Source organism: Triticum urartu, chromosome 6 (assembly GCF_003073215.2).
Source record: "Triticum urartu cultivar G1812 chromosome 6, Tu2.1, whole genome shotgun sequence".
NCBI classification, from domain to species: Eukaryota; Viridiplantae; Streptophyta; class Magnoliopsida; order Poales; family Poaceae; genus Triticum; species Triticum urartu.
In genome coordinates this window covers 171,954,230-171,973,012 of record NC_053027.1, presented here as the reverse complement: position 1 = coordinate 171,973,012, position 18,783 = coordinate 171,954,230, and the positions used below count along the sequence as shown (strand labels likewise).

Genomic DNA, 18,783 nt, shown 5'->3' with positions numbered 1-18,783 from the left:
ACCCACGATCTCACGATCGAGCGCCGAGGCTGAGTACCGGCCGTGGCCAACGCCGTCGCGGAGTGCTCTTGGCTACGACAGCTGATACGTCTCCAACGTATCTATAATTTTTTATTGCTCCATGCTATATTATCTACTGTTTTGGGCAATATTGGGCTTTATTTTCCACTTTTATATTATTTTTGGGACTAACCTATTAACCGGAGGCCCAACCCAGATTTGCTGTTTTATGCCTATTTCAGTGTTTCGAAAAAAAGGAATATCAAACGGAGTCGAAACAGAACGAAATCAACTGGAGAAGTTATTTTTGGAAGGAAACCTACCGGATAGACTTGGACCCTATGTCAGAAGATGAAGGAGGAGCTCACGAGGGTAGGGGCGTGCCCACCCCCCTGGGCGCGCCCCCTGCCTCGTGGCCCCCCCTTCGGTCCACCGACGTACTCCTTTCACCCATATATACCCACGTATCCTAAAACTTCTAGAACAGAGATTAGATCGGGAGTTCCGCCGCCAGAAGCCTCCATAGCCACCGAAAGCCAATCTAGACCCGTTCCGGCACCCTGCCGGAGGGGGGAATCCCTCTCCGGTGGCCATCTTCATCATCCCGGTGCTCTCCATGACGAGGAGGGAGTAGTTCTCCCTCGGGGCTGAGGGTATGTACCAGTAGCTATGTGTTTGATCTCTCTCTCTCTCGTGTTCTTGATTTGGCACGATCTTGATGTATCGCGAGCTTTGCTATTATAGTTGGATCTTATGTTTCTCCTTCCCCTCTACTCTCTTGTAATGAATTGAGTTTCCCCTTTGAAGTAATCTTATCGGATTGAGTCTTTAAAGATTTGAGAACACTTGATGTATGTCTTGCCGTGCGTACCTGTGGTGACAATGGGATACCACGTGATTCACTTGATGTATGTTTTGGTGATCAACTTGCGGGTTCCGCCCATGAACCTATGCATAGGGGTTGGCACACGTTTTCATCGTGATTCTCCGGTAGAAACTTTGGGGGCACTCTTTGAGGTCCTATGTGTTGGTTGAATAGATGAATCTAAGATTGTGTGATGCATATCGTATAATCATACCCACGGATACTTGAGGTGACATTGGAGTATCTAGGTGACTTAGGGTTTTGGTTGATTTGTGTCTTAAGGTGTTATTCTAGTACGAACTCTAGGGCTGTTTGTGACACTTATAGGAATAACCCAACGGATTGATTGGAAAGAATAACTTTGAGGTGGTTTCGTACCCTACCATAATCTCTTCGTTTGTTCTCCGTTATTAGTGACTTTGGAGTGACTCTTTGTTGCATGTTGAGGGATAGTTATATGATCCAATTATGTTATTATTGTTGAGGGAACTTACACTAGCGAAAGTATGAACCCTAGGCCTTGTTTCCTATCATTGCAATACCGTTTACGCTCACTTTTATTATTAGTTACCTTGCTGTTTTTATATTTTCAGATTACAAAAACCTTTATCTACTATCCATATTGCACTTGTATCACCATCTCTTCGCCGAACTAGTGCACCTATACAATCTACCATTGTATTGGGTGTGTTGGGGACACAAGAGACTCTTTGTTATTTGGTTGCAGGGTTGCTTGAGAGAGACCATCTTCATCCTACGCCTCCTACGGATTGATAAACCTTAGGTCATCCACTTGAGGGAAATTTGCTACTGTCCTACAAACCTCTGCACTTGGAGACCCAACAACATCTACAAGAAGAAGGTTGTGTAGTAGACATCAACAACTACTTCAAGAGTTGCTCTGTGAGGTTACCAAGGCGACGCTTTTCTAGTATGACAACGTCTCCGCGGTGTACCTAGCTGCTAACCCTGTCCATCACCGACGAACGAATCACATTGAGCTCGACATACACTTCGTCAGGGAGCACGTCGCACTTGGTCGTGTTCGCGTTCTCCATGTGCCCAACGATCAATAGTTCTCCATGTGCCCACCGATCAGCAGTTCGCCGACGTTATGACGAAGGGACTACCCACCTCGACATTCGAGTGCTTTCGGTCCAGTCTCTGCGTCACCGGCTACGCTTCGACTGCGGGGAGGGGGGGGTGTTAAACATGTGTACATGTACGTAGGTCTGTGTTTTGTATGCAGTACTTGTAGTGTCTGTGTCCCTCTGTATGTACATGTATCTTAGGAGAAAAGATATCGGTCGCACCCCTTGTACCTATATATATGTGCCTAGTGCATGATCAATCAAATTTTTTGAGGGAACTACGGTGGGCAAGGCCAACCTGAACTCATTTTATTGATTTTGTTTTACATAGTATTTACAGAGAGTGCGGGAGGGGGGTAAGGAGAAAATAAAAAGCTAGGGACTAAGCTACATCCAGCCGGGACAACATAATCCCCCATTCAATCAGAGTTTGTTTCCGGGACTCATTAGCACATCTGCTTGACCAAAAGAAGATTTTTTGGAGCAGCACGACGGAGAACAGTTCCCAAAGATTCCACCTCGTTTCTGAAAATTTTGGCGTTTCTTCTTTTCCAGACACTCCAGAGGATAGCCATGATGACCGTGTTGCGGGCCTTGCATGTATGCTGTGGATTTTGCAGGTCATGTATTGTCTCACAATCAGCAGGAGCAATGTTTAGGGAGTCGACAACTGTACAGACCCCAGAGGCCGTTGTGCAGTGTAGCAGCATGTGGGAAGTTGATTCAGTTTCCGAGCAGAACAGGCAGGAGTCAGAGTCTGACAGACTTCTTCGGAATCGACGCTCGTTGGTGAATAATCGCCCTTTGTGTGCGAGCCAGAGAAACAACCTGCATTGGTTAGTCGCATAGTTCTTCCCCCAGATGAAGTCTGCGAACAGATCCTCTGGCCGAGAGGCAAAAGCCGCATCATATGCATAAGCAACAGTGAGGGGTTTGTCGTTAATCCTGCATATACGTGAATCTGGCACATGCGCCATTAAGGTAACGGTGGCTAATAGGGATCACAAAGGATTGAAGTTCGGAGTTAGCAGCGTTGGTTAAACGTGGCTGTAGCGAGGGTCGTAGGTCCACATCGGCTAGCATGAAGGCAACTGAGACATTCGGTTTGGTGGTGTGTGAGAAGAGATTTGGAAAGTGGGAAGCTAGAGGCACCACGCCGATCCAGAGATCCAGCCAGAAGGCAGTAGAGATGCCGTTGCCAATTTTGACATGTGCGATTGAGCGAAAAAAAAGGAAAGGCCGGAAGTTAGATCTTTCCAGACGTTCGTGTGTAACCTATGTGGGTCTCCGATGTAGTGCCCACCGGCCCAGCCGTAGGTGTTAGCAAGCCACGTCTCCCAGGAGGCGTTGCCTGGGCAGTGGATTTTACTTAGCGATTTGAGGAGGAGGCAAATATTGTGGGTGCGTAGGCAACGAAAACCGAGACCGCCTTTGCTAATCGGGGCACAAACCTCATCCCAAGCAACCTTACACTGTCCCCCATTGACAGTGTCGTCACCCGCCCAAAAGAAAGCGCGACAACGTTTGTCAATCTCTAGAATGGTGCCAGCAGGAAGAAGCATAGCGCTCATGGCGTAGGTAGGGAGGGCACGAATAACAGACTTGACGAGGACCGCCCTACCGGCTATAGAGAGAAGGTGTCCTCGCCAACCGACCAACCGCTTGTCAACCTTAGCGATCATAGGGTGGAAATCTAGCAGCCGTAATTTATGCGTAGATAAAGGGAGGCCAAGGTAATTTTGAGGGAAAGAGGCAACTGAGCAACCTAGAGAGGACGCCATAACCGTAGCAGAGTGAGGGTTTACATGGACCGGGGCGAACGTGCTTTTTTCAAAGTTGATCGTAAGCCCAGTAGCCAAAGAGAAGTTATGCAAAATAAGTTTAAGGTGGGCTAGATGGTCGGAGTCGGCCTTGATGATAATGAGAGTGTCTTCGGCATACTGCAACACCGGACAGGGGGAGTTTGGGATAATTGGATGTTGCAGAAGACCTTGGTTAGAGGCGTGAAGAATCATACGTTCCAGTATGCCGGCAACAATTATAAATAGGTATGGAGAGATAGGATCGCCTTGCCTAAGGCCATTTTTGCATTGGATCCAATTCCCAGGGACACCGTCTAGCAGAATGGCTGATTGACTGGAGTTATTTAACATCATAATCCAACGAATCCAAGTGTCCGGGAAACCTTTCGCCTTGAGGATATTGCACAGACAGTCCCAGGAGACTGAGTCGAAAGCTTTCTTAAAGTCTAATTTTAGAACTATAGCCGGACAATTCCACTTGTGGCAAGCTTGGACAATATCCGCAGCAAGGATGAAATTTTCCGCAATGTTTCGTCCTTTAATGAACCCAGATTGGTCAGGGTGGATGAGGTCCGGAATAAGCGGTTGAACTCTATTGGTTAGGCATTTGGAGCAGAGTTTTACAGAGCAATTCTGTAGAGAGATGGACCGAAGGTGATCGGGCTCAGAAGTTCCTAGTTTTTTAGGAATGAGAACGATAAAGGACTTGTTGATGCTTGTAAGGTCGGTGGTGCAAGAGTGAAAAGAAGCTAAAAGATGCATCAGATCGTTTTTAACAAGGTCCCAATTTGCTTTATAAAAAGCCGGCCCAAAGCCATCGGGGCCTGGACTCGCGTTGTCTTTCATGGAGAGCAAGGCCTTCTTGAGCCCATCTAGGGTGAAAGGCACGCATAGAGCGTTGGACTGAGACGAATTGAGCCGAGATGTTGAAACCAACTCATCCAGGTTGGGGGGCATGTCATAGGCGATAGGAGAGCCGATGATTTTTTTAAAGTACTCACGCATGGCCTGATGTTTGCCTGAGTGAGAGGAAACATCAACGCCATTTACGGTGAAGGCCTTTATCTGGTTTTTACGCATACGAATAGTGGCGCAAAGGTGGAAATACTCTGAGTTCTCATCTCCGAGGGCACAATCTTTAATTTTGGCACGTTGGCGCAAGTAAAGCGCGGAAAGAGCGTTGTGCCGATGCAGCGAGAAAGCCACTTGGGTGCGCAAGGAGCGTTCGAGGGTGGACAAAGTACGCGATTCTTCTATCTTATCAAGGAAGGTGATGACAGTTTTACAGTTTTTGGTGATGACCAATCAATTATCGACACACCAAATCATTCTCTACACTTCGGTTTGGATACTAAAGTGTCATGATTTTCTTTTGAAGATATTTTACATATGAGCTTGTGTAAGAAATTTGGAGTCAGTCAAGTCCATGAGCACAGCTGCAATGATACAGAGGCATGCATGATGCCAAGTCGCATGTGAAAACGTGACAGACCAAGAAATTCAGTGGCAGGAGGGGCTTCAACTCCTCTGTCACCACATGTCATTTGTCATTGACCAGTCCTTACGAGATCGATTCCATGGATTGAAAATTCGCGCGAATCTTTGTAACACTAACGTGCACATGAGAATGCCAGTCCAGCCATCAGAGTTGCACAACGGAGACATGCTGGTTGCACAATAGTTAAGGTGAAACTGCATGATTAAGCTCTGCAACTATCATCTCATTCGCTACCAAAAGATAACATTTCATCACAGGAAAGACAAGTGGGAACAAAATCTTACACTGCTGTGTATTAGCCACCATAGCAGCAACAGATGATCCGCAACAACAATCATCTCGTTCAAAGATTCCCCAGCGTTCATCGCAGGAATGACAAGTGGGGGAGGGAAATCTTATGGTGCTGTCTATTTGTCTCCATAATAGCAAGTAGTACGTACTCCCTCCGTTCCGAATTACTCGTCGCAGAAATGGATGTATCTACATGTATTTTAGTTCTAGATACATCCATTTCTGCAACGAGTAATTTGGAACGGAGGGAGTATTATACAAGTGCCTGGAAGGAACACCGCAACTCGTCTATGCAGTTGCACCACAAGACTGAAAGTACAGCAATGGTGGAAACATTAGGGCCAGAGTGTAACTTTCCCCATCCAAACGTGTTTAGCTACTAGATACATATATGCTCGATTATTGTGAAGAGAACAGGACATGATGGGATGCTTGGACATGAATCATTGCGTGGGAGCAATGTGATATGCGGACTTCACTTTCTTCTCCAACATGGAGACATGCTTATCAAGCATGGACACCACTGCCTCAAACTCACTCACCTGCTGGTCTATCGCGTCGATCTGCGTTGTATACTCGTCAAATCGTTGGTTTTTCTCATTCAGTTGTTCTACAAAAACTCGCAGACCGGACACAACGTCTCCATAATTGCTGTATTCCTCGGTCACACGTTGATTCATCTTTTCAAGCAGCGAGAGCTGGTTGTTGGTTCCCTGAAAAGGATGTGACATCTTAAGAGAAAAATAAATGCTGACATATAACAAATGCTGATAACACCAGAAGTCAGTAACACTATCGATAAACATCAGCAATGGAGAGTTGACCTTTTTTTTAAATACAATTTAGAAAGTTAAATCTAAAGTTATATTAAATCTGTCATTTTTCACTGAAGATTCAGATTAAGAAAATATTAACCATCTCTTAACCTTCAATAAATCTACATGGTTTGGTGAAGTTATTTACAAATACATTTAATTACCCTTAGCTACCAAAGCGCTTCCCGTCAAAACTAGACTAGAAGTACACCATTTATTGCTCAAATGAAAATAACGCTTTGTTGGCAAACATGAAAATAATCTCACTGTATGAGAATTAGTACAGTACCCGAAAGCCGTTTGGTACACGACATAGCACAAGAACCAAACCAAGTGGATGGCCTCTATCTGTGCAAAGGTCTGTCAATGTCAATACCATTGATCTACTTTTCTTCTTTTGATTAAGTAAGCAAATCAATGTTCTGCGACTTCTGCTGCCAATCTAAATTCATGCACTTCAGTGATACCTTGTCATGTTAAACGAAGCAACGCCTATATAAATGTGTCATCTGTGAGCTACAAAAGTGTAGTACTATCTGAGTTGTGATGCATTTTTGGCCCCTGAATAAGTACTCAATCCCTCGAGAAACAAAGAACCGAGCACAGACCCCATAGCCTAGGCTACAAATTCTGAACACAGCCATTTCAAATCACAAATAAAGCCAACCGAGTTTCGCGCCTTCAAGCATAAATGAGAAATAACCTGGGAATGGATGCACTAAAGCACATTGCGTAGCAACTACTGGTGTCCAGAGAATGCAGCGGACATGTATCCATTTTGGCGTACCAATTCCATGGTAGAAAATCCACTTTAGCAATACATGATCAGTGATTGCTTTCCTCTGCCACTACCAGTCCTTCGAACTGAGGCATCGAAACCAAATGGGGGCAAACGTTAACGAAGCCCCCGTGAGCGTATCAGATCCAGAAAATACCTAGAAAAATCCGTGCACCAGTCCAAGCTAGGAAATCTGAACGAACGACCACGGGCTCTGCGGCGCTAGGGTTATGGCACGATTTTTTTTTTATCGCGTTAGCCAATCATCAAATCAACACCAAACAGTTGGGTGCGGAATCAAATCGCTCTTCTTTTCGTCCATTTGCACACGACAGCTGAGATCAGGGGGCCTCGTGAAGGCCGTGATTCGCCGTCTAAAGCTTTGGAGATGCCGCGGGGATTGTGAGGGGTGGGCTCGAGTGTGGCGGATGGACGGACCTGGAGCTCGCCGCGGACCATGAGGGAGACGTTGGTGAAGAGCTCGGACAGCGAGTCGGCGAGCTCGTCTCTCTTCCCTGCCGCCGCCTCCTCCTTCGCCGGGGTCGCCATCGCCGGCGCTTCCACCCGCTCCCGCCGAGTAGGAATCGGGCTTGGGCTCGTTCGCCTGTCTGCTCTGCTGAGAACTTCTCTGTCCGCTAAAAAAAAACAAATGCAGTTTGCTGGGCCGTCATGATGGGACCCAATATAAAATGGAAGGCCCGTACTTAAGAATAAGAATAAGAATTTTTGGGAAATTTGTCTCAAAAAAAAGAGAATTTTTTGGGAAATCAGATGACATGTATGTTTTACCTCAAGAAAAAAAATGACATGTATGTCAATACCTATAGGCTATAGAGATGTTGTTTGATTCATAAGATGAGATTTGTTATAGTAGGTCTGAGCTAAAAAATTCTTTCCTTGAACTGGGAATGGTAGAAACCAATTCTAGATAAGAATAGCAATCCATTCTGCAAACCAAAGGGTCCTAAAAAAATACATTTTTCTGTAAAAATCTTATCCTATAGTATTACAATAAAATTCTTGCAAACCAAAGGGGACCTAAGCGTTTTTATCGACAGAATTGCTATTTAGAGGCCACGTCACAAACTGTTTCACAATATTCCTCAAAGAAAAATGTTGACAGTTATGATTTTTAGTATCTTCAATACGCAACCTATTTTAATTGTGCGGTAAGTACGACAACCTATTTTTATATGTTATTAGGGTAAACCTTTTGGCATTATTTTTCTACTAATGTGAATTGTCTGATTGTGCGCTATGGTATAAACGGTGCCTTATAGGATTGCACAATTCAGACTATGTATCATTTTTCATTTTCTATGAAATTAAGGGTGTGAAGTGTGGTGATTGGACACCATTGATAGCACGCACCACGCTACATGTCACATTTTCAAAACATGAAAAAAAAAGAATAAAAGGGTAAGTCAAAGTTTTTCTACCTAATGGGACCGTAGAAGATCCTGACCCCTACTTGTGGCCACAAGAGAAGACACAACCACGATAGTCGTGCCTAGGTTTGCGGCTCGGTGTTCGCCTTTTTCACAGGTGAGGAAAACGTCGGTGCAAATGTACATGATATATCCACAACAATGTCTCCCCCTAGAATATGGTTCAGTTCATTGCATACAAAGAGCTTTCTCAAACATCCATTTCAAGATGATCGAATATGAACATGTACATGACCCCAAAAAGTAAATAAAAATCTTGTTCTTGCCAATAAATACAAACACCTGCGACCAGATCACAAATTGCTCATCTAGATGCTGAGCCGGATTACATGTTCAAGGAACTAGACAAATGCAGCAAACAAAATCCTCTCAAGTGTCCAAAACAAAAATTAGTGGCCACCATGAAATCACATTGCTTGACTGCGCAATATACTAACTAAAGCTCAATAATCACTCCGAATTGTGCATGTGCATTGGACTTATTCCCTTGGAGTATGGAGGCATGGAGCAGACTAGGCCTCCACCTTCCTGTAGAAGATGCTCATCGCATCGCTGTACAGGGCCACTGAATTGGAGAGCACAGCAAGCACAATCATGGTTACAGCTAAAACCTTGTCGCGCTTGGTTGCAATCCCATAAGAATCCCTGAAGAAACAATGAGCAGAATAAAATTATTGAACACGTAAACCAAAAGGAAACCCACAAACATCGGGGCACACATCACAAACAGAATGCTGATTACCTCAGTATGATCATGGCAGGAAAGATGAAACCAATCAGGACAGCAGCTGTAGCACCGGTGAACTGGAACGCATCCCAGATGCTTGGTATGAAGTTGGCAGCAAGATAAATCACAGCGAGGAGTGAGACGGTGATAATGGTAAACCTTCGGTTGTCATGAGAAATGTGCCTTGAGGTGGGGAAGAGGAGTCCATCCAGGTTGAGCCTAAGGGCAAAGAAGACTATAGGGAAGACCAGCATGACATGGACTACATAGCTCACTCTGACTATATCATTGAAGACAGAGCTGAATGGAATATGAAGGTCAGAGTCAAAATTAGCGAGCACATCGGAGAGGGTACCCTCGCCGAAGAGTAAATATGCAAAGAAGCTTGTTGCAACATAAACACTTGAACAGAGAGCCAATGAAGTTCGCACAATTGGCTTAGTCTGACTTCTATCTTCCAGTTCGTTATCGATGCTGTGAACTGTCCAATCATGAAAAGCAGATGTTTTAGATCTCAGAGAAATGAACTACAGCAAGACCAAACCAAGTATAAAGTAGGAGACACACCATTGTAGTGGCAAATATAGGCAGTGACAAGAACCGGCACAGCTGTAAAGAGTTCCCAGATGGAATTGAGTTCATGTATCTCAGGGAAGAGTTTGGGAATCTCCGCGGTACCTTCTATCAGTCTGAGAATAGCAATTCCAGCAGTGATGACAACAAAAACCACAGCAAGAGCAACTGACAGAGCAGATGTGTATCTCAATGAATCTGCGACCAAAGATGCTCCGTTAGTAATTTAGTTCAGATACCATAAGAGAAATAGCAAAATGGACCTCTTTCTTCAATGCAAAACAAACTTACCCAATCGCTTAAAGCTCACCAATGGAGCAAACACAAAAATAGTTGTGGCAAGGAGAACAACTGGACGAGAATTCCAGAAATGAGGCCCAAACCACCCCTCAAAGATACCCCGGTGATGAACACCAGCTGTAGATGTTCCCGATAGCACATCACCTAGAAAAAAGATGAACAAGCAGTATCAATAATAGTTTGAAGCGAATTGCATGGTCCAAATAAGGATTCAACCAATTCCTAAAAGAAGACAGAGCATTTTTTTGCACTTATTTCGATGTGCCATGCAACACATCGCTTGGACACACATAGGAGCATAGTGGTGATTTCTTTTAGGGAGGTCGATCAGACTTAAGAATTATAGGAAACAGAAATCCAACATCAATGAAAAGATCTAAGTCAACAATCCAGCCGCAGCGAACCAAATAAGTGTTCTACCGAAGACATGTATCAGTGTTGACTATGAGTAACTAATTAGGCTTCCAAGGATTACATATTATGTAAATCAGCGACTAAAAGTATAGCATCTGAACGTATACAGCCAATTATCGATATTCAACATTACAACTCTCGATGGTAAGTAGGCATGACAGAGAAGGGTCGTGTCACAGGCATACCGATGATAATTCACCGAAAAATGTATCAGCATTCACTATAAGTAATTAATTAAGAAGTTATTACTTAGTTTCCATGGGTTCCATTTTATGTAAATCATGGACTAAAAATATAGCACCTGAACGTATACTGCCAATTATCGATATTCAAGTAGGCATAACAGAAAAGGGTCGTGTCACAGGCATACCGATGATAATCATGTATACAATCATGACGCCAATGTTGTTTATGACCACAGATGCTTGCAGTGCAATCCTCCCCCATTGACCAAAAGAGTCACCCATGAGCCAGCCATAGGATGTAATCTTGGCCTGGTGGCTGCACCTGACCATCATGTCAATTGATGCCTCAGTGAGCAATGCCACAAGGATGATCATCAAAATACCAGGGATAATGCCTAGCATCTTGATACTTGCTGGCAGGGCCATAATTCCAGCCCCCACGATGGTTGTCGACAGATTGAAAACTGCACCCGAGAAAGACGCTCCATTGAACTCATGGATCCCATCTTCCTCTTCCGCCTTGACCGGGAGAAGTGGCGTGGTCTCATCCCTCTGTTCCTTGTGTGCAGACTGGTTTTCACTAGGTGATGCATCCCCAATCCCCATTTGTTTCAAGTACTTTCAACCTCCTGTACGTGCAAATTTTCAATTAGGACAAGAGACAGATTTCATCATAAATCTGAATTTCTTTTGAAATATATTCAGGTTACCATTATAAAAAACCTTAAATCTGAATTCCCGTCCTTTGATTACATTTTCCTAATCTATCATCTGTAGAGGTATCTACCTTGTCATGAATCAAGAAAGCAGAATCCGAGTTTCATTTATCTTGGGGAAATGGTGATCGTGATTATTCAGGAAAGAACTAAGCTTTCAAGTTACAACTAACTATTTGACCGACACATTTGACAGGATGTACAAAGTCTGGCTTGATGACAAACAGGAAACGAAACCACATAAAGCAACAAACTTCGAGTGCCATTTCCGGCAGTAGAACACATGTAGCAGTATCATTATTCAATCATAAGATGTTCGGTACAAGAATGGACAAACATTCAGCGCAACGTCTAAATCTTGGAATTTCCCCCAAATCCAAGACAAACTTCTCCAGGGCATATACCAACCAGATCAGACAACTGGATTGGGGACAAAACCCCAGACGAAGCTAACCCAATCCTACCACCATGGAAAGAAAAACAAGCGCCAGAGAGTAGCATCTCAATCTCATACCTCTACAGAATCCCAACTGTCGCTCGGCCAACAACCCGAACACGAGGAGAGCGGAGACGAAGAAATCGGCAGAAGACTTTGGTGGGTGCGCGCGCGCTTGTGTAGACGGAGTTGTCCCTCCGCCTCCCACCCCCGGCGGCCTTCTTATATTGACGAATGCCGCGTGCGGTGCGGTGCCGCGCCTCCGCTTATCCAAGAACCGGACGCGTTCCTTGCCTTCCTGGTCGCCGCGAGCGCCGGTCCCTTTCCACGGAAAGGAAGGAAGGAAAGCAATTAATTCCCTCCGGATTGCGTCCCTGCCTTGCCTTCCGCAGTCGATCTTTGCTTCCTCTTACTTGCCTGATTAGTTTAGTCTTTGGCCGGTTGCTTGCTGCCTCGCCATTCCTTATCCGCGGCGAGATGACAAAAATGGCGAGGCGTGGCAGTGGCACAGCGAGCGAGGAAGACGACGACGGGGATGATGGCAGGAAGGGAGATGCGCTGGCGAGATCTTTTTTGTCGACGAGCGGATGAGAGTGACGGATCTATGCTATCTACTCGCCGATGGGTGCGGTAGATTCTGCCGGGTTTGTTACGGGGAAGTTGTTTTTTTTGAGTAAAATGCACTCGTGGTCATTGGATTTATCGTATACGCTCACTTTGGTCACTGTACTTAGGAATACGGTCAATACGATGATCATTATATACGTATTGAGGTGATTATATGGTCACTGACAAATCGTATAGCTCCGTATTTCATCTATTTGACCGGTCAAACAATCTCGTCAGCTCATTTTTTTCTCTGCCCATGTGGGTCCTACCTGTCAGTGGGTGGGAGAAATAAGCAGAGCGGAAATAAAATTACGCGCGAACAGAGATTCGAACCCAAAGTTCTCGCGTATGTGCTTTAGCTAGTGGAAACTTTTACCTGTTGCGTGGAAACTGTCACGTGAGTTAAAAGCTTTCAGTAGTTGAAATATATACGTGTTGAGTTAAAAGCTTCCAGTATATAGGTGTTGAGTTTTTTTAATAATACGTGTCGAGTTAAATGCTCCCAGTAGTTCACTACTCATATGACAACTTCCGGCTTCTGTTCAAGTAGTTGAGTAGTGAACTAAGTACCGCGGTTAAGTGCGTGATGCATGCGTGGATCAGTCATGCAGCGATGCAGCTAGTTAGCTGCTACTTGTACTTGACAAGATTTCATTTCAACAAACAGGCGAGGCATTGGGAAGCAGCTATACGCATGGCATGTGACGAACGAGATAGATCAATGGGGGTGGACGGACGCGCTCCATCTTAGATTCAGAGATACTGCTACTTAATAAGAAGAGCTAGCTGTTAATCAGTTCATAAGTACTGTTCTTCACTTGTTTAGACACCTGCGTGAGGCGCGAGCCGATCCATCCAAACTGTAAATCGTCGTCCATGCTAGATAGCTGCCATCGGTGGATCGGCATCTAACTAAGTTCCGCCGGTCCGGCCGGCCGTCTATTGATCGATGCGAGCATACATCGCTGAAAGGGAACTTAAAGCTATGCAACAACAAGGCGACACTGGCGCAGCTGGTTAGACTAATGGCACTCGAGCATCTGTTCTCCGGTTGCAATCCACGCTTGTGCATCATTTTACTTTTTGGCTCTACTTCTTTCTCCACCCACTGATAGGTAGGACCCGCGGAGAAAATGAGCTGATGAGGCAGCACGTGGATAGTTTGACCAGTCAAATAGATGAAATACGGAGCTATACGATCTACGGTGACCGTATAATTACCTCAACACGTATATAGTGACCGTATTGACTGTATTTTTGAATACAATGAGCAAAGTGAGCTTATACGGTAAGTCCAATGACCACGAGTGCATTTTACTCTTGTTTTTTAGCTGCTTTGGATTAGGGCATGGCCAATGGGTCGCCCCAGCCTGATGCCTCAGAGGCCAGAACCGGATCCTCTAACATAGCAAAGGAAAGTCACCGTGCTATATTGCTAGCCTAGTGTAAAATGAAGAAGGAAAGTTAGGGACGGTTAGTAGATAATTAGAAGGTTGTTTACTGTTGATATTTACTATAGATATAAATAATTTAAAATAGTTTTATTTCACCATCAATTTGTTTGTATGTAATTACTATAAATATACGCAGTAGATCATCAATTTGCAAATTAATTTAAGTCATTTTAACCTTAATCATGTGGATAGAAAGAAGGGAAGTTATGGTATTGTAACTTCTCTAACTTTCCTTCTCAATGTTAGAGGATCCGGTTCTGGCTCGGACGCCACCGTGGCTACTCAAACAGCTGCTCCGCAGGTGTCAGAGACTCCTCTGCAGGAGGGATTCGGCTTGCCTGCTCCCATCCGTACTCCCACTTCATTCTACGGCTGTTTTTTTTTCTTTTTTCTCTTTCTAATGTAATCATCTTCTCCGGGCCTTATTTTGTTCCAATCAAATCATGCCACGTATGCGGGAGTACGGATGGGAGCACGCTGAGGGAGCAGGCAAGTCTCATCCCTGCAGAAGACGGTCTCTTCATGGAAAAAGCAAAAAGGGAAGAGAGAGATAGGACGACAGGAAGAGATAGCAAACGTAAAGAATGGGCAAAAAAGGAAACAACTCAGGCCAACTCCACCGCACGACCCCAAATCGTTCGGCCCTGTCCGTTTAGGGTAAACGGACAAACGAGATGTCCCAGCGCACGACCCCATCCTTAAAAAATGTCCGTTTTTTGTCTGCCTCACCCCATCCTGAGAGCAAACTTGGGTTGGCTTTGCGTCTGAAACGGACACGGGCGGACAGTTCTTGCGTCCTTCTCGTTCGGGTCGTGTCCTCTGCATGTGAGGCCTGACCCATCTGTCATCCTCTCTCTTTTTTATCTCCCATGGCCCACCATACCCACCCACCATCCTCTCTCTCCACCTTTTCTCCTCTCTCTCTTCTGCTCCACACACAAGCCATGCCAGCGCACGCCACCTCCGCCTACTACATGCACCGCCGCGGCACGCAGTAGCTCGTCGGCGCAACCGGCGGCGTCGCAAGCAGGCGGGCGCGGCGCGGGCTGGAGCTGCTACGGGCGTGCGGCGTGGGGTGGGCGGGCGCGGCTGGAGCGGGGCAGCAGGGCGCCTGCGCGGGGCAGCAGGGCGCGGTTGGAGCTGCTTGCGGGCGTGGGCGCGGCTGGAGCGAGGCCGGCGCGAGCGGGGCGACGCTGGTGCTCACCGGGTTCGCGGCGCGGCTCAGCGATGCCGAGGCCGAGGCGCTGCGGGGCAGGCCGGGCTGCATCCGGCTCTAGCCTGAGGTGTTCCTGCCGCTCGCGAACGGGTGCGCTTGCACGCGAAGGCGAAAGCTGCAGCGCGACGAGCGGGGCCGCGGCTGCGAGTGCGCGGGCGAGCAGGCGCGTGGGGAGCGGGCGCACGGCGGCGATTGCGCGGGCGAGGGCGCGCGTGGCGACGACTTGTGCGGCAGCTGCGGGCGCGGGCCGGCGCAGGCGCAGGCCGAGCGTGGCGAGCTCGGGCGCCGGCGGGGCTCGGGGCGAGCAGGGGGCGAGGCTAGGGCGTGGCGGACGCGAGAGCGCGGACGAGTGCGCGAGCGCGGGCGCGGCGTCAGGGCGAGGCAGGGCGGGCGACGAGCGTGGCAAGGCGACCCGTGCGAGCCGCGGGCGTGCCAGGCGGCGGGCGAGCTGTGGGCGCGTACAACCTTGCCCGGCTGCTGTTGCCCAGCGGGCACGACGGGCGTGCGCGCGTGCCGCTGCACTTCCACCCACGACGCGGCGCACGAGCTCCAGCTCGTTCAACGGAGGCGGGGGCGGGGTCGCCGCGGCAGGGCCACGAGCGGCTGGGCGGCGCCGTGGGGAGTGGTGGTTGGGGGAGCGGGACGATGCGGGCAGCTGGGCTGAGCGAGCGCGGCGAGATTCCAAGGGCGGACGTTTTGGGTCGCTCTATTGCGGTGGGCGCCTCGAATATAAGACGGACACGCATGTTCATTTTCGTCCTCATTGCTATCCCAAACGAACGAAATCTGAATAAAATGGACGTCCGTTTGGGGCCGTGCGGTGGAGTTGGCCTTACGTCATAAGGGTATATACGCGTTGGATACATATGAAGTTGGGATCTGGCTTGCCTGCTTCTTTCACATGCTCCCATCCGTGCTCCCACTTCATCCTACAGTTGTCTTTTTTTTTCTTTCTAATCTAATCATCTCTCTCCCCTGATTTTAAGAGGGTGAGTCCGGACCTTATTTTGTCCAATCAAATCAAGCCACATATGCGGGAGTACGGATGGGCACACACCGAAAGAGCAGGCAAGTCTCGTCCATGAAGTTGCACGAAAGTCTCAGTTTCATGCGCTGATGTGGATGGCCTGGGGCAGCATCATGGTGCTGCTTTCATTGTACATGCACTTAGGTGCTTGGATGAGTGACTCGTGAGGGAGGCAGATGCCGGCCGATGAGACCAAGCGCTGGTTGCTATGCTAGGTTCGAGCTCGAAAAATATTACTTCCGGCCACGGCTTGGCAAAAGTTGGTTCACAACTCGGAGACTATTTACAAAACACAATAAGAAAATGTGAAGCAGAGATAAGAAGAGAGAAGGGATTGACGCATGGCTGATGGAAGGATGAGAATGCACTGTGGATTAACGAGTTACACCACAGCTAGCGAAGTCGACCATGATTAGTGGGGTGATTAGTGCAATTGTATATTTGGTTGACATGTTCTACACGTTTGTATCACTACAAAAGATACACAAACAACGTTGTCGAATTTTCAGATTGTGTCTATGTGACGTGTCAAACCATTCTACGAATATTCATGAATATTATTATGTTGATGTCAATTACTTCATCGTTTCTCAATATTTATACCGTAAAAAGATTACATGATAAATATGGTAGGTAAGAGTAGCATTCAACATCAAAAATTTTGTTTTCATCATTTACCTACTTGAAGACGAGCAGTAATTAAACTTGGAATGTTGATATGTCTCCAATATACCTATAATTTCTTTCATTTCATGATATTATATTATCAATCTTATATACTTTCTATATAATTTTATATTATTTTTGAGAACTAACCTATCTATAACACTTAAATAGTTCATTCCCACTATCTTATTTCTCTTAACATGCAGTCTATTCACTTCATCAGCGACGGAGCCAGCACACAAGCGTTGGGTTCAAGTGAACCCAACAACTTTTTCTACGTACCTGCGTGTAGTGCATGTTTGGTTCACCTGAACCCAGTAAAAAATCATGCCTAACCCCAATAACGTGAGGTGGTCATGTGAACAGCGTAAGCAAAGGGCCCAAAAGCTCACGGGTTGTCAATGTCTAGGCGCCCAGCTGGCCAGGCCTAAACCGTGATTAGTAGTCTGTACTCACATTTTGTATACGTATACGCACGCACGCACGCAGCCACACGCCTCCTCGGGACCCGGGTCGTCATCTGTTCGTTTTCCAATTCGCATCTCTCCTCTAGTCTATTCGTGTTCCTCGGCAGCGTCTCGGCCGCCGCACACCAGCAGCAGGCAGGCTGCTACAGATCCACAGCGGCAACAGTCTTAGGGGTGTTTGTTTTCAGGGACTTTTTTGTGTAGGGACTAAAAAAAGTCTCTTTTAAAGACTTTTTTACCAAACGGGAAGGACTTTTTAGGGATTAAACTAGGCATTTGAGACAAAATGAAGAAGACTCTCAAGGAGAGTCTTTTTGGGACTTTTCCAACAATGCCCCTCCATGCATCTATTGGCCCGCCACCCCATGGTGTTGTTTGATTGTTATTTTTCTATATACTAGGGGCAACATGGTCATTTAATAACCTCTAGGAAGGGACTAGGGACTTTTTAATCTCTGGAAACAAACAGGGAGGGACTTTTTAGGGACTAAGAACTTTTTAGTTGGGACTAGAAAAAGTCTTAGGACTAGAGAACCAAACACCACCTTAACCCAAAATTTCAGGTAATTAGAATACATTGCCACATCTCCTCATCTTCTCTCTCTTATGTATGTTCTATCTAGCCTACTAACTTAGGGTAATAGTGATTTTTTTGCCCTAGTTTTTTATTTGTTTTTCTTCATGGACTTTGATTGATCAAGGCTATGAAGCGGTATTACTCAAAGAGAACTCAGACACAAATCCAGAATGATACATGCACATCAAGGTCACCCAGTAGACAGGCAAAGTGCATCAAATGTTACTTCAACTAGTCTTCCGAAGCCCACTATAGACAACGAAATTAATTTAGATGAGTTGCCTTATGAACCAGCTGATCGAAAGATAATTTCAGAGTATAGAAGAAATCCAAAGATGCAAGATGAGATTAGGCGTAGATATTTAACAAGGAAACCTTACAGGCCATCGTCTAATTTTGATTACTCGCAGAGGAAGGTTGGAGAGACTCAACGTAGAATTAATCCAGATTAGTTTGATGAATATGGTCGTTGGCTTGAGCATAGTGCCAAGTTGCATAAGGCCTTTTGTTTGTGCTGATACCTTTTTAGAGATTACAATGAAGAACAAACTAGGAGTGATGCATTTGCAATTAATGGTTGGAAAAAAGAGAGTCAAATTCTCATAAAGAGAATGAGCGAACCCAATGGCCAAATTTTCTGGCTCCGCCCCTGCACCTCATCACACATACCCCATAATGCCACACAAGCACATGCGGCCTACCACATCATCATTTTTTATTTTTCTGTTTAACCACTAAATAGATCTCTTATTTTCGAGTTAGCTGCAGCTGGCTAATGAAACGCACATGCAATACTACTTCCAATGGAGTAATAGCAGCTTTATTTTC

General features: G+C 46.1%; 2 protein-coding genes across 2 annotated transcripts; both read right to left on the bottom strand.

Annotated features, from left to right (window-relative positions):
- Positions 1-5,815: 5,815 nt before the first annotated feature.
- On the bottom strand, positions 5,816-7,803 carry LOC125512110 (biogenesis of lysosome-related organelles complex 1 subunit 2). The gene is made up of 2 exons (XM_048677176.1): positions 7,579-7,803; positions 5,816-6,260 (listed from the first exon to the last, which is right to left on the bottom strand). The coding sequence occupies exons 1-2, from the start codon at positions 7,687-7,689 to the stop codon at positions 5,991-5,993; spliced, it is 381 nt and encodes a 126-aa protein (XP_048533133.1). The 5' UTR covers positions 7,690-7,803; the 3' UTR covers positions 5,816-5,990.
- Positions 7,804-8,774: 971 nt separating this feature from the next.
- LOC125512109 (amino acid transporter AVT6A-like) lies at positions 8,775-12,491 on the bottom strand. The gene is made up of 6 exons (XM_048677175.1): positions 12,018-12,491; positions 10,973-11,416; positions 10,180-10,332; positions 9,883-10,086; positions 9,331-9,796; positions 8,775-9,233 (listed from the first exon to the last, which is right to left on the bottom strand). Exons 2-6 carry the CDS (start codon positions 11,391-11,393, stop codon positions 9,101-9,103), a joined length of 1,377 nt encoding a protein of 458 aa, XP_048533132.1. The 5' UTR covers positions 11,394-11,416; positions 12,018-12,491; the 3' UTR covers positions 8,775-9,100.
- Positions 12,492-18,783: the final 6,292 nt, after the last annotated feature.

Bases quoted from the DNA above. Each gene is read 5' to 3' on its own strand.
- LOC125512110 (XM_048677176.1), bottom strand. From the start codon at position 7,689: ATGGCGACCCCGGCGAAGGAGGAGGCGGCGGCAGGGAAGAGAGACGAG. The intron at 6,261-7,578 runs GTCCGTCCATCC...CATCCTTTTCAG, and splicing joins TGGTCCGCGGCGAGCTCCAG to GGAACCAACAACCAGCTCTC.
- LOC125512109 (XM_048677175.1), bottom strand. From the start codon at position 11,393: ATGGGGATTGGGGATGCATCACCTAGTGAAAACCAGTCTGCACACAAG. The intron at 9,797-9,882 runs GTGTGTCTCCTA...ATGATTGGACAG, and splicing joins CTATATTTGCCACTACAATG to TTCACAGCATCGATAACGAA. The intron at 9,234-9,330 runs GTAATCAGCATT...TTGTTTCTTCAG, and splicing joins CCTGCCATGATCATACTGAG to GGATTCTTATGGGATTGCAA.